Here is a 14535-nt window from a genome sequence, read left to right as displayed (position 1 = left end):
GTTTTCAATTTGTTAACGGGCATGATATAAAACAGTGAACCAAAGAAATCTTTATTTATAACTAAATTAATAAACATAGGACAATGCTGTTGATTAAACATATTCCATTCCACGACCTTTTGTTTTCCAAATAATTAATATTACCAATAATTGATAAGTTCCAGGTCGACGGGTTCAAACAGAAAGATTTTGAAAGCAGAGAACACTGTGCATCTTATAATCGACATGACTTTATCAGATGACAATCCCAATACTAAAATAAGGCATACGCATAGTTATATACTTTAATTCAGTCACAGACCCGCGATATCACGGTGGTGTTCTAGTGTGTACTAAGTTTCAAATTGATTTGACTTCAACTTCATCAAAAACTACCTTGACCAAAAACTTTAACCTGAATTGGACAGACGAACGGACAGAAGGACGGACGAACGGACGAACAGACCAGAAAACATAATGCCCATAAATTGGGCATAAAAAGTGATTTTTGGAAATTGCTGGCAACACAATGGTTTAGTTTGAAAAATCAAAACTGTGATTAAATACATATTTGAAATAATACACGTCTATAACCTATTTGAAATAATACACATATACAGTGGCAAACTTTCCAGAGGTGCTATCCAGCACTTTGATTTTTATAAACATACCGCTCTTTTTTCCATTTATATTTTTCTTTCTATCCTGTACAATGTAGCGATGTTTTGTTGGTGTATTGATTGTCTGTTGTGGACTCCTTCCTCCTTACTGAGATGCTAATGGACTATTTTTTTTCTTTTTGAAATATGAAATAAAGTCGTTTGATTAAATTAACCATTGAGAAAATAAGTTGCACAAGAGAATAAACGATCGAAAAAACAGTTTTACATAAATCTCTCTGTAAGAAAAAGAATCCAGGTTATATATTAAGTTCATTCATATATTCGAGTTCCAATTCATTCTGCCATGAATGTATACCATTTTCAATATAAAAGTTCTCGTCCAAATATACATGAACCATTTCAATAAATCAAACATTAAAATTCGTTCTTTTGGTCCAGCCACTTAAGATAATCTACCGATTGATTTATTGAAAAAAATTATGTTCTGGCAATGTTTGAAGCATTTTACAAATTGAAATTAATTAAACGTTTACAAAAAAAACATATAACTAAGACAACAGAATGTGTTCGTATTGATTTTTCAACAATAAAATGTCATTATTTTATTAAAATTACACAATTATTGTTAATCATTATTAAGATAAATGAGATGAACATAGAACTGACCATGTTAACGAGCATTTCCTATTTTTCAGATGACTTGACACCGTAACAACCATTCGACCTGGTAAATCAAACAATTATGTATTTTTAACTAAATATTTAGAAAATCAAATACGTTTACATTATATTTTACTAGATACTTTTCCGATATGATTTTTTTTTTACCTTGAACTAGAATCTGTTTACGAGACTTTACTACGACGGAAGCGACAATAAATTGCTTGTTTTCGTTATTGAGCCGATAGTGAAATGTAAACGATATTTCGTAGGCAGTTGCATTATAATTGAGACCTCAAATTGCTATAATGATTGTTTTGCCTCGTGCATTTAGACATGGTCCATGCAGTGTTTGCGATTACACTCTTTAGGGGAGAACCTCCAATTATTGTTGATTTTTCTATAAAATAATTACGTTTTATAAGGGAAAACAAAATTCTACACAGTCTTATTTTGCTTAAAGCGGACGATTTTTTTTCGCAGTAGTACTATAAGATTATGACCATCGCATAAAATAACCCAGTATACAGCAATATTTGCATAGATGTTTTCGGTTAAGTTTTGAAAAAAATATGAATGACAAATCTTTGAGCATACGTAATTAAAAATCTTTGCGTATACATATTTAAAGTCATATGAAACGAGTGAGTGTTGAAAAATAATGTTTATCCAATTCTTGAACCAATGCATGTATATATCATACACTTAGTCCTCTGTGCACGAATTTCTCATTTTTTACGCATATATATTGTTTAATCGTCAGTTTATTTTCTCTCTGTCTGTTATGTTTTAAAAAATATGGCTGCTCATAAAATGCCGTGTTTTGAAGCCGAACTTTACCGGTTGTCTCCTTATAGTAAACAAATAACAAAAAGCATGGTTATTGGGCACGTGTTTAACCTGAACAATCAGATAACAGTTATTTTAATGACAGATCCATGCGTATTGCGACCACCGGATTTTTACGAGGAGGGTTACGCTCAGGTCACTATGCATACGGAAAATATGTCGGCGAATTGCTTCCTGGAAGGAAGCAATCAAAAATAAGTAAACTTCTTCTAAATGTGAACAAATTAAAGAATTTTCCTCAGAAAAAAGTATATGTACATAAGTTGTATAATGAAAACTATCCATTTAGTTATAAAAAACATATGCACATTTTTTCTAATTTGAGGTTTCTCATGACTTTAACAAAGCGTTGATCATACAAGATTGACAAATTTTTAAGGTTTATGTACCCTTCTGTAGCCATTTTAGTACGAATTTTTCAAACCTCAATTGTATCAAAACTACAGATATAATAAACAATAGAGATAGGCCATTCAGTACATGTTCCAAGGGGAAACTTGATGCAAAGCATTATTTTTTACTGTTTCATTGCATTTGATAGAAAAAGAGGACTTTGTGGCAAATAAATCAAGATTTTTATAGAAAATCCACAGCCTTTAATACAGAGAGTTTTGTTATAAAATTTGAAACATAAATTACTCACATGATTTTCTATGATGTGCTAGTGTTTATTTTTTACAAAAAGTTCTAAGTAACCTGTAAATTCCAAAACACCTCGTGCTGAGTCTCTAAAGTCGAGCGCACCCTAAAAGGTGTACTTGATTTTGGCCATATTTATACTTGTCTTAACCAATAACTACATTTATAAACTTGTTTTAAGGAAATCAATGCTAGCACTGCATGCAATAATCCTATATCTATCAGTCATCAAATTGCCAAATATGAGAGTACAAGGATAAAGGCTGTGGATTTTCTATAAAAATCTTGATTTATTTGCCACAAAGTCCTCTTTTTCTATTAAATGCAAAGGAACAGTAAAAAATAATGCTTTGCATCAAGTTTCCCCTTGGAATATGTACAAAATTATTCATAATATCTGTAGATTTGATACAATTGAAATTGGAAAAGTTCGTACAAAAATGGCTACAGAAGGGTACATAAACCTTAAGCATTTATTATAATACTTGACAAATTTTTGCGGTCACATCATAAAATGAAAATTAGAAAAATGTTTTTTGAAATTAATTGTAAATATGTTCTGATTTTCCAAAACATTCCCTAGCATGTACCTTCTTGTATTCTTCAACATCTCGAGGTTAAGAAGTATTGTGTAAATGTAAATGACTGACAAAGCTTTGAGCATGCAGGACTGACAAATCTTTAGAATACAGGATTGACAAAGCTTTGAGCATGCAGGACTGACAAATCTTTAGAATACAGGATTGACAAAGCTTTGAGCATTCAGGACTGAAAAATCTTTAGAATACAGGATTGACAAAGCTTTGAGCATGCAGGACTGACGAATCTTTAGAATACAGGATTGACAAAGCTTTGAGCATGCAGGACTGACAAATCTTTAGAATACAGGATTGACAAAGCTTTGAGCATGCAGGACTGACAAATCTTTAGAATACAGGATTGACAAAGCTTTGAGCATGCAGGATTGACAAATCTTTAGAATACAGGATTGACAAAGCTTCGAGCATGCAGGAATGACAAATCTTTAGAATACAGGATTGACAAAGCTTTGAGCATGCAGGACTGACAAATCTTTAGAATACAGGATTGACAAAGCTTTGAGCATGCAGGACTGACAAATCTTTAGAATACAGGATTGACAAAGCTTTGAGCATGCAGGACTGACAAATCTTTAGAATACAGGATTGACAAAGCCTTGAGCATGCAGGACTGACAAATCTTTAGAATACAGGATTAACAAAGCTTTGAGTATGCAGGACTGACAAATCTTTAGAATACAGGATTGACAAATCTTTGAGCATGTAGGACTGACAAATCTTTAGAATACAGGATTGACAAAGCCTTGAGCATGCAGGACTGACAAATCTTTAGAATACAGGATTAACAAAGCTTTGAGTATGCAGGACTGACAAATCTTTAGAATACAGGATTGACAAATCTTTGAGCATGTAGGACTGACAAATCTTTAGAATACAGGATTGACAAAGCCTTGAGCATGCAGGACTGACAAATCTTTAGAATACAGGATTAACAAAGCTTTGAGTATGCAGGACTGACAAATCTTTAGAATACAAGATTGACAAAGCTTTGAGCATGTAGGACTGACAAATCTTTAGAATACAGGATTGACAAAGCCTTGAGCATGTAGGACTGACAAATCTTTAGAATACAGGATTAACAAAGCTTTGAGTATACAGGACTGACAAATCTTTAGAATACAGGATTGACAAAGCTTTGAGCATGTAGGACTGACAAATCTTTAGAATACAGGATTGACAAAGCCTTGAGCATGCAGGACTGACAAATCTTTAGAATACAGGATTAACAAAGCTTTGAGCATGCAGGACTGACAAATCTTTAGAAAACAGGATTAACAAAGCTTGTGCATTTGATAACTATTGAGCATACATGCTTGACAAATATCTGAGCAAACATGATGGACAAAGCATATATGATTGGAAAATCTTTGAGGAAACATGATTAGCAAATATCTAAGCATAGATGATTGACAAATAATTTAGCATGCACTATAGATAAAGCTGTAAATATACATGATTGACAAACCCCTTAGCATTCATGATTGACCAAGTTTTGAGCATACATGATTGGCAAATCTTTGAGCATACATTATCGATAAATCTTTGAGCATACAAGATTGACAAGTTAGAGCATACATGACTAACAAAGCTTTAAGCATACATGATTGACACATTTTTAAGCATACATGATTAACTAGTTTAAGCATACATGATTGACAAATATCTAAGCACAGATGATTTTCAAACTTTGAGCATATTGAGTGACACAAATCTCTGAGCATACATGATTGGAAAAACTTTTAGAATTTCAGAGTTAAGCAAACATGGTTAACACATCTTCAAGCGTGTTTACATTTTAGGAACATGTATGATAACATTTTCTATACTATAGGAGTATTTATTGTATAAATGTTCCACTATTCGGATATATTGATTTAAATGTGTTATTTGGTTAGGATTGTAAGACTTTTATCATTATTATTCTTGTAACCGACATCTTGTAGAATTGAATTGGATGTCCATTCCGGTGAATAGGCCACCAAAACATTGATTTCTAATTGATGTTAAGCAACAGCCACCCAGTCTTTAATTCGTCAAAGCTATACTTATTATTGTATTTTCAGTGTTTGGAGGTACACAGTCATCCAGACTCACCTTTGTTTTTGGCCTTGCCTTTGGATTAGGAATATCATTCTTGTTGGCCTGTTTCACGTCTTTAACATCATTCAGGAAGACAATAGACCATACATCAAACACATTTAGATCGTTTCTAGATACTCGATCGTTAATGCAGGTGACGACAAACCAAAAGGATATGCACGATATAATGGATAAAAACTTAAGACCTATAAAGCCAGTACTAGTTGATGATAGCCATTTTCATCACGGTTAGTATATACTATTTCTGCTGATCTAAAAGACAAGGTTTAGGTTGCCTTCTGTGTTTACCTCTCTTACTGTATAGATTTGAATACCATCATTCTTTGCAACACGATGTGTTATTTAGAGACCTTTGGATGAGAGGAAGACGTTATTTTGAAAGACTGTCGTTCGTTGTATTAAACGCATTTTACTAAAAACAATTATTATATTCAAGTTCCTCTTATTTCCTTCGTCATTATAATGCAAAATTTAAAGAATCAAATTATAAATTGTAATACATATTTTAAATTGTTTACTGAATATATTCATTACTAATAACTAAAGTAATTAGCTACTATTAATAGTTTTTCTTCTAGAACGTTTTCAAAACTTTTCGAATTTTACCTCTACAGTCGGTTGTCGCAGACAGCTAAATATAGTGAGGTGCTTTCCACGTCGGATGTAATTGTAAATGGTCAGACTGTTTAATACTATATTTATAAAAGTTTCCTCAGTGGTGATCCAGAAGGGGGATTTTGTGGTTGGAACCTCCTTTCTTTGGGACGATCAATACATTTGTATTGGAACATATTGTTGTAACCCCCCCTTTATCCTGGGTTAAGAACCCCCTTTTAATAAAGTCTGTATCCGCCCCGGCTATTCCTATAGAAATCTGCTTATTTTGATTGACGTGTGGCTATATTCAGTTGTATGTATGATATATATGTGCATGATGCTTTGTTTTAATTGTTATGTATATTTGTATTCTTAAAGGCACTCATCAGAACTTATGTTTTGTACTATGCCATATTCAAATAACGTTTTGTATGTCTGTTTAAAGTCATCGATATGACAAAATGTGAAACAGCCACAAGGGACAACCACTGAATTACAGGATCACGTCTTGGTAAGGGGACGTACGGGTTAGCTAAGTTTATTAGAGTTCAACCTTCCATAACCTGTAAACACACAACTAAAGAATAAACTCAAAATCACTTGGAAGTGGCTTGACTCATCAGATTGTCCCGAAAAAGAAGAAGAAAGCTATCGTTAGTGTTCACTGAATTTTCGTCCGAAGTTTAATCAATATAAAACTTACGATTTTGTGCATTCAATAATAATTAAAGATGTTGGGAATATTTCAATAAGACAGCATCCCACCGACAATAACAAAGACATCTATAGTCAGATTACCTCATAATTTTTCTCACGAATCACTCAAAAGAGGACCGCTTTCCAACAGGTCGCATTTTGTTTTTACTAAAATAATCTAAGGGAAGTAAATACCAATTGTACTCTGACAGTTGCATGCTATTCTGTAATTATATATCATTTTCTGACATCATTTATTGTTTTTCAGATAATAACTCGGTAGCAAAGGATCTTGAAAAGAATATTCGAGTATTGTGCTGGGTTATGACTGGCCCACAAAATTTAGATAAAAAAGCCATTCATGTAAAAAAAACATGGGCTAAAAGATGCAACATTCTTATTTTCATAAGTTCTGTAACAAATACTAGTTTCCCTACTATTGGTTTAAATATATCAGAGGGACGGGAACATCTAACTGGTAAAACTATGCAAGCTTTTCGATACGTATATGAACATTATAAAGACCAGGCTGACTGGTTTATGAAAGCAGACGATGATACATATGTCATACTAGAAAATCTTAGATATTTTTTGAATGATTACAAACCTAGTGAACCAGTTTATTTTGGGCATCATTTTAAAACAATTGTAAAACAAGGTTATTATAGCGGCGGTGCCGGTTATGTATTGAGTAAAGAAGCTTTAACAAGATTAGTAACTAAGGGCAACAACCCACGCGTATGTCGTCAAGACGGTGGAGCAGAGGACGCAGAACTTGGGAAATGTATGGAGAATCTTGGTGTAAAAACTGTCAATTCAACGGATGCATTAGGAAGAAGCCGATTCCATTGCTTTGATCCAGAAACTCATTTATTCGGTGGATATCCTGATTGGTATTACCAATATGACGCCAATGGCGCTAAAAAGGTAAGTTATCATACACATACAATTCCTAACTTATTCGAATTGTGTTGTTCGCTTTTTTTCGTTGATCTTGTACTATATTGACGAAGGAAGCAAAAAGCAGATTTTATGCAATGTTGAATAATTCACAGTTACATATAACGTGAGGGTAGCCTAATTTCACCCATTTTGACGATTTTTTTCACCTACGTTTATCTATGATCTAGATAAAAGTTTCCATTTTGTGATTATTTTGTAGATGTATCATTATTAATTATGTGGCTCTTTTTCAATCCTTTTTGACTCGTAGAAAAAAATGAATTTGAACAGACCTCAGAACGATCCATGATTCTGTAATGAGGAGTACCCAAATAGCATCCATGTTAAAATTCACATCGTTAGAAATTTAATATCATATCTTTTGTTTTATTTTAGATCAGTTTGACATTTATCCATGCTTACTATTCATTTTTTAGAAATGATTACGGGTTACTTATTTTATTTAGACATTTTTAAGAGATGACTTTTTGTGGACATCCCATGGCGAAGTTTCCGTACATTTTACTTTTTCCAGGGAACATAGATTTGTTGGAAATTTTACAAACGACCTAAAAAATTCTTAAAAATCTGTTGCTTGCATAAACTATTTCTTAAATAACTGCTAGAAAAACCAAACATTTGCCATTTCTAATTTACAATTTTTCTTGTAAGCTACCGTCAATTCGACTGTTGACATTTTGTAACTAAGTAGCCGCCCAGTTGACTGTTGACATTTTGTAACTAAGTAGCCGCCATGTTGACATTTTGTATTTAAGTAGCCACCCAGTTGACTTGCTGAAATCAGTAAATGTTCGAATAGTACAAAAGTACAGAAAAAAAACCCACCTAATTAAAAACTCCATTTTAATGCAGTGTTATCCGAAATTGGCTGTGAGTTTTATGATAAATGGCATATTGTTTCGCTTATTTGTGTTCATTTTTATCATTATCAAATGCAACTATTGTATTGGTTAAATATGAATGTAACTAACGTTTGGTCAGTTGCCCCAACCAGTGGTCCCGTGGGGAAAGTGTATACGCACTATCCCACGGAAGATACTAACAGTGATAGTGTTGGTTAACTGCACCCTGGACCCAGGCATTGACATGTGCTCTGACTGGTGATCAGTCAGGCAGAAAACATGCCCATGTCTGACTCACAAAATGCAAAAACTGTTTCATGATATACCCCCCTAAACAAAAATCCAAATTGTTTAAAGACAAAAATGATAAATACAAATAGATAGATAAAACTATTACTAGTAATTTATTGATATTATAAAATAAGAGACACTGTTTAACAAGCTACGTACTGATAAACTGGTTAAAACTTAATATAAACTAAACATAATTTCATACCCTGTATATCACGACTACCATGTCAGGGGCGACCACTGGTTGGCACAGCTTATCTACATGTCTATATGTAATGAGACTTATTATGAAGAAGACTCATAACTGAAGAAGTGTAATATAGTTTAGCAGTTGTTTCGAAAATTCAGTGGAATTACAAATTGTTCTGTAGTTGTACGTTAAAGGTGAATGATTAACCTTAGGCAAATGGAAACTTTGAAGATAAAGTTATAATAGTTCGTTGAATTTGTTTAATGTGGTCTGTTTAATGTACAGTGGTGAGTATTACGTCTATATCTTCGGCAAAAAGTTCTTGTGCGGTTTGATTTGGTAAGGTTGAAATGGTGTAAAGGCAGCCTATATGAAATATTAATGGAGGAGGACATTAAATGATAAAAATCTTTAACACATAATAGTATCTATAAACACATATTATGAATGAATTCTTCCTAATATAAGTAGTCCCCTATTTTTTAAATCTCTCTCTATATATATGTATATAGAATTAAACAAAATACAATAGTAATTTATTTTTGCTAAATTTATATGTTAAATTGTTAATGGTTTTGTTCAAGGACAGCAAAATGAATTCTTCCATCATACGGGTCACGGTGAGTTCACTGCATACGGAAAACATATCGGCGAATTGTTTACTGGTAGCAAACAATTAAAAGTAAATTCGGACGTATTATAGAATTTTTTAAGAAAAAAGTTTATGTACGTAAGTTTTATTATAAAAACTATCCATTTACTTTTAAAAAAAAACATGCATATTTTTTTTAATTTTATGTTTCATATGACTTTAGATAAAAATAATAAAAAGTAAAACAAAACTGCACAGCACTTAGTATTATACAGAATTGTTGACATAAATTAGCATTTAAGAAGTAAATATACATTTATAAATAGGAATAAGATTATATCCTTTAAGTAAATTAAAATCATTAACATTTAATTTTCTTAGTTTTTCAAATTAATAAAGGCAACAGTAGTATACCGCTGTTTAAAAGTCATATATCGATTGAGAGAAAACAAGTCCGGGTCACAAACTAAAACCGAGAGAAACATTTCAGCTATCAGAGCTAGGAAAACGATGGAACAACAGAAATACTGAAGTGCATAAAAAATAAACGTCAACATACACATAAACGAACTAAATAAAATTACCCTTTCTAAATTAAACAATTTAAAATTAAACATATACTGTTCTACATTTTCTAACTGTCTGACAGCAGTTTGTGCCGAGATTTGAAATGAGTACTCTCATTCTTTTGGATGGTTTTTATGTTAAATATATTCTATTCTAAGTTTAAAAAGTAATCTTTTTTCTCCCTTGATAATTTGGGAAAAGTAATTTGAAATTAAATCAATTACTACTTTAAATAATGCTTGTTCTTTGTTTGCTTCCCAATCTTTTTGCTACGAATTTTACAGAAATGTTTTACAGATAGTTTTAATGTCCTCTTTACAATGAGGTATACAATATATGCAGTTATCATAGTTGTTATGACATTTAATTCCTTTTTAGCTCACCTGGCCCAAGGGCCAAGTGAGCTTTTCCCATCACTTTGCGTCTGGCGTCCGTCGTCCGGTGTCCGTCGTCCGTCGTCCGGCGTCCGTCGTCCGTCGTCGTCATCCGTCGTCCGTCGTCGTTAACTTTTACAAAAATCTTCTCCTCTGAAACTACTGGGCCAAATTAAACCAAACTTAGCCACAATCATCATTGGGGTATCTAGTTTAAGAAATGTGTGGCGTGACCCCGCCAACCAACCAAGATGGCCGCCATGGCTAAAAATAGAACATCGGGGTAAAATGCAGTTTTTGGCTTTTAACTCAAAAACCAAAGCATTTAGAGCAAATCTGACATGGGGGTAAAATTGTTTATCAGGTCAAAATCTATCTGCCCTGTAATTTTCAGATGAATCGGACCACCCGTTGTTAGGTTGCTGCCCCTGAATTGGTAATTTTAAGGACATTTTGCTGTTTTTGGTTATTATCTTGAATATTATTATAGATAGAGATAAACTGGAAACAGCAATAATGTTCAGCAAAGTAAGATTTACAAATAAGTCAACATGACCGAAATGGTCAGTTGACCCCTTTAAGAGTTATTGCCCTTTATAGTAAATTTTTAACCATTTTTAGGCAGTTAAGCTGCCTTATGCGAGCACCCTGGATTTGGGTTCCCCCCTGGGAATTTTTGAAAAAGTGCCATTGCTCTGATCTGGCAGGTCTGGTAGATTCTTTGTAACTAATTAAACATTTTTTCCACACTTTTTGTTATGAAAAACAATAAATATAAGGAAGAATACCTTAAATGATCGTCGATTTTCCCAAAACAATTGATGTTCCCATTTGAAAAAGTGCTAATTAAAAAGTTAAGCATAGCTTTTTATCGTCTGTGCTTTTGATGAAGATGTAAGTGAACTATTGTAAGAATAATTTCATCGCCGAAAATGTTTGTAATGAAGGCATTAAAATGTGCCAAATGGCGCATGGATATTATTTTGCGGCTATTTTTAATCAGTGACGCCGTTGATTTGGTGGATTCCATCCTAATAAAGGTAAATATTTTTAAGCATTGTCTTACTTCCTCTCTGTATAAGTCTTGAATTTGTAAGAATACTTGATTATTTTATTTCTACATTGTATGAAAATATGTATTTTATTTAATTATTTAATGCAAGGTGATATTATTATTTGTCATCGTGTCCCTCCGTACTTGCTATGTATCGTGGAAACCCTCAAACGTTATACTCGATCAGGGCCTTTGCAATTTCAATCGGGACCTCATTTGAATACGTATTTATAGATTTTGTCGATGTCAAGGTCATTTCAAGATGGTTTCCTTTATCGTGTTTTAGTTAAGCCTTTGGTGTTCCAGACTGCTACATGTGCTTTGATATAGCCAAAGGCGCTTCAAACAATATAAAGATTACTACATTATCAATAATTTGCTAAAGGACAGCATTATTTCACTTCAAAAGTCGCATATAATTGTAAAATATTAAGTACGAAATTTGTGACGCGTCCCAAGCCGTAATTGATTTGGATTTACAAGCATTTTTCATTTTCTGGAAATGAAAATACATCATTTTTCGATGTTTCTTTTTGTGATTTTTTCATACTTAAACATTCGTGAAGTTTTCAAGAATCATAACTTTACGTTTCCTTCAGCAATTTGATACTGGTAAACCACTTTTCTATGAAATTACTGTTAAATAAAACTCGCATAGTACGAAAAGAAGCCCATAGAAGGTAACGTTTTGCGTTACGAAGTTACGTTTTTAACAAGTTACAAACATTTTTTTTTCTTAATTCCTACATCAATTATTTATACAACAGATATATTATTTTATTATAACATTGGCAATGGGTGACAACGAATCCGTGATCAAGATATTTCACTAACAATTTCAAATAAAATTGGAATGAAAATGGGGAATGTGCTAAACAGACAACAACCCGACCAAAGAGCTGAGAACAGCTGAAGGCCATCAAATGGTCTTCAGTGCAGCGAAAAACTCTCATACATGAAGGCTTGCTTCAATTGACCTCTAAACAAAAGTTACTATTTCAGTGATAAAGGACTTCAAGTCATACTAAACTAAGTAATTAGAATTATAAACAAGAATCTATATTGATAGAAAATCATACAAGACTAACAAAGGCCAGACGATCCTGACTTGGGACCCTAGAGAATTTAAGCATTACAAATGTAATTATAAGGGCCTCAATGAACATGGACAAAACTAATACATAAAGATTTTAGACATGAATATATATATATAAGAAAGAAGATGTGATATGATTGCCAATGAGACAACTGTCCACAAGAGACCAAAATGACACAGACATCAACAACTACAGGTCACTGTACGGCCTTCAATAATGAGCAAAGCCCATATCCCATAGTAAGCTATAAAAGGCCCAAATAAGACCATGTAAAACAATCCAAACGAGAAAACTAACGGCCTTATTTATATCAAAAAATGAACGAAAAACAAATATCATATGTAACACATAAACAAACGATTACCACTGAATTACAGGCTCCTGACTTGGGACAGGCACATATGTAAATAATGTGGCAGGGTTAGACATGTTAGCAGGATCCTAACCCTCCCCTAACCTAGGACAGTGGTATAACAGTACAACATGAGAATAAATTATAAAAGTCAGTTGAAAAAGGTTAACTCATCAGATGGACAAAAATACAAGTGGACGTGACATGAAGCCTTTATGCTATATTGCATATATGTAAAAATTTTAAAGCAATAATGAATATTATACCTATTTGTATTTGTTTTTATTTCAGCTTGATTCCAATCTTTGGCGATGGCTAATACAAGAAGAGGCAAGGCATACATGTACATGTATATGTACAATACATGATTCTCTGTAGCAACTGGATTGTCTATTCACCCCTATAGTTCCACAACAACAATGAAACTCTAGACTACTACATGTATGATGTTATGAAAATATTTACATATACCTACTCAGTGTTCTCCCCAGGCCCTTAAAGGACCGCGGGCCCGCGATGTATAATTTTTGACCGTGGTTCTATCGGTCTTGCCGCGATGTATAATTCTTATCCGTGGGGAGAACACTGCAAGGCTACATGTACATCTACATATATGATCAATTTTGAAGATTGTTTATGCCAGGTCTAATCATGTCAACTAGTACAACAAGTTTTGATTCAGCATTCTGACAGGAATTATTTATAAACTTGCCAGCAGTTACATCAAATGAATATTATAAATTGAGTTAAAAATTAAGCTCATTTGGACAGTGAAGTGATTTTGATGCTATTGAAGTAGACATTAAACATGTTAAACGTTTCTAATTGATATCGAATTATCTGTAGCATTGATTTATTCAAGAAATAAAGAATAAAGAAATATTAAAAAAAGATGGACAAAATATTTGTATTAAATTTGTTGGAATTTTTGTCTTGCCAAAGATGACAGTTAAAAAGAGAGGCATATATATAGTTATGTTGTTTTGTCAGCATGGTCAGCATCAACAATATATTACAAAAATGTAGTGTGATTGTGTGATTAGGTCTAGTTTATGGGAGGTCAATGATATTTGGCCAGTCAGCAGTTGTGTTAGCATATATTTCTCATTACCAGAATATTTAGCCCCACCCCCTTTGTCATGGTCAATTGACTCTGAAACTTAATAGTTTACATGTATTAGTTTTTAATTAGGTCAGTTATTCTAGTGAACGGTAAATGATATTTGGTGTGCACTGAGACTACTATAACACATATAGTACTCTCAGGTGTGCAGTTGTATAAACTTTGTCACTTTCAATTTCTATTGAGGATATTTGGCCCTGCCCCCTCAATTATTCTCTTTTTACTTGGAAACTGATGTTACTTTTAAATTTCATAAAAAAATTGATTATTTTACTATGAGGGAAACCAATCGTCGTAAGTCAATGATGATTGCCATGTAAGTGAAAAAGCATTAGTACATTTCAGTTC

General features: G+C 32.9%; 1 protein-coding gene across 3 annotated transcripts in view; it reads left to right on the top strand.

The window, feature by feature from the left end:
* LOC143065283 (glycoprotein-N-acetylgalactosamine 3-beta-galactosyltransferase 1-like) overlaps positions 1-14535 on the top strand; it is a 45584-nt gene that overhangs the window by 24213 nt on the left and 6836 nt on the right. For all 3 annotated transcript variants that reach the window (XM_076238762.1, XM_076238763.1, XM_076238764.1), the window contains 3 exons: positions 1298-1343; positions 5414-5676; positions 7011-7669. In XM_076238762.1, coding sequence (XP_076094877.1) covers positions 1342-1343; positions 5414-5676; positions 7011-7669 — 924 coding nt within the window. In that variant the 5' untranslated portion in view covers positions 1298-1341. The remainder of the gene's footprint in view (positions 1-1297; positions 1344-5413; positions 5677-7010; positions 7670-14535) is intronic.

Source organism: Mytilus galloprovincialis, chromosome 2 (assembly GCF_965363235.1).
Source record: "Mytilus galloprovincialis chromosome 2, xbMytGall1.hap1.1, whole genome shotgun sequence".
Lineage (NCBI taxonomy): Eukaryota > Metazoa > Mollusca > Bivalvia > Mytilida > Mytilidae > Mytilus > Mytilus galloprovincialis.
The sequence above is the reverse complement of the archived record's forward strand: the minus strand, read 5'-3'. Positions and strand labels throughout refer to the sequence as shown.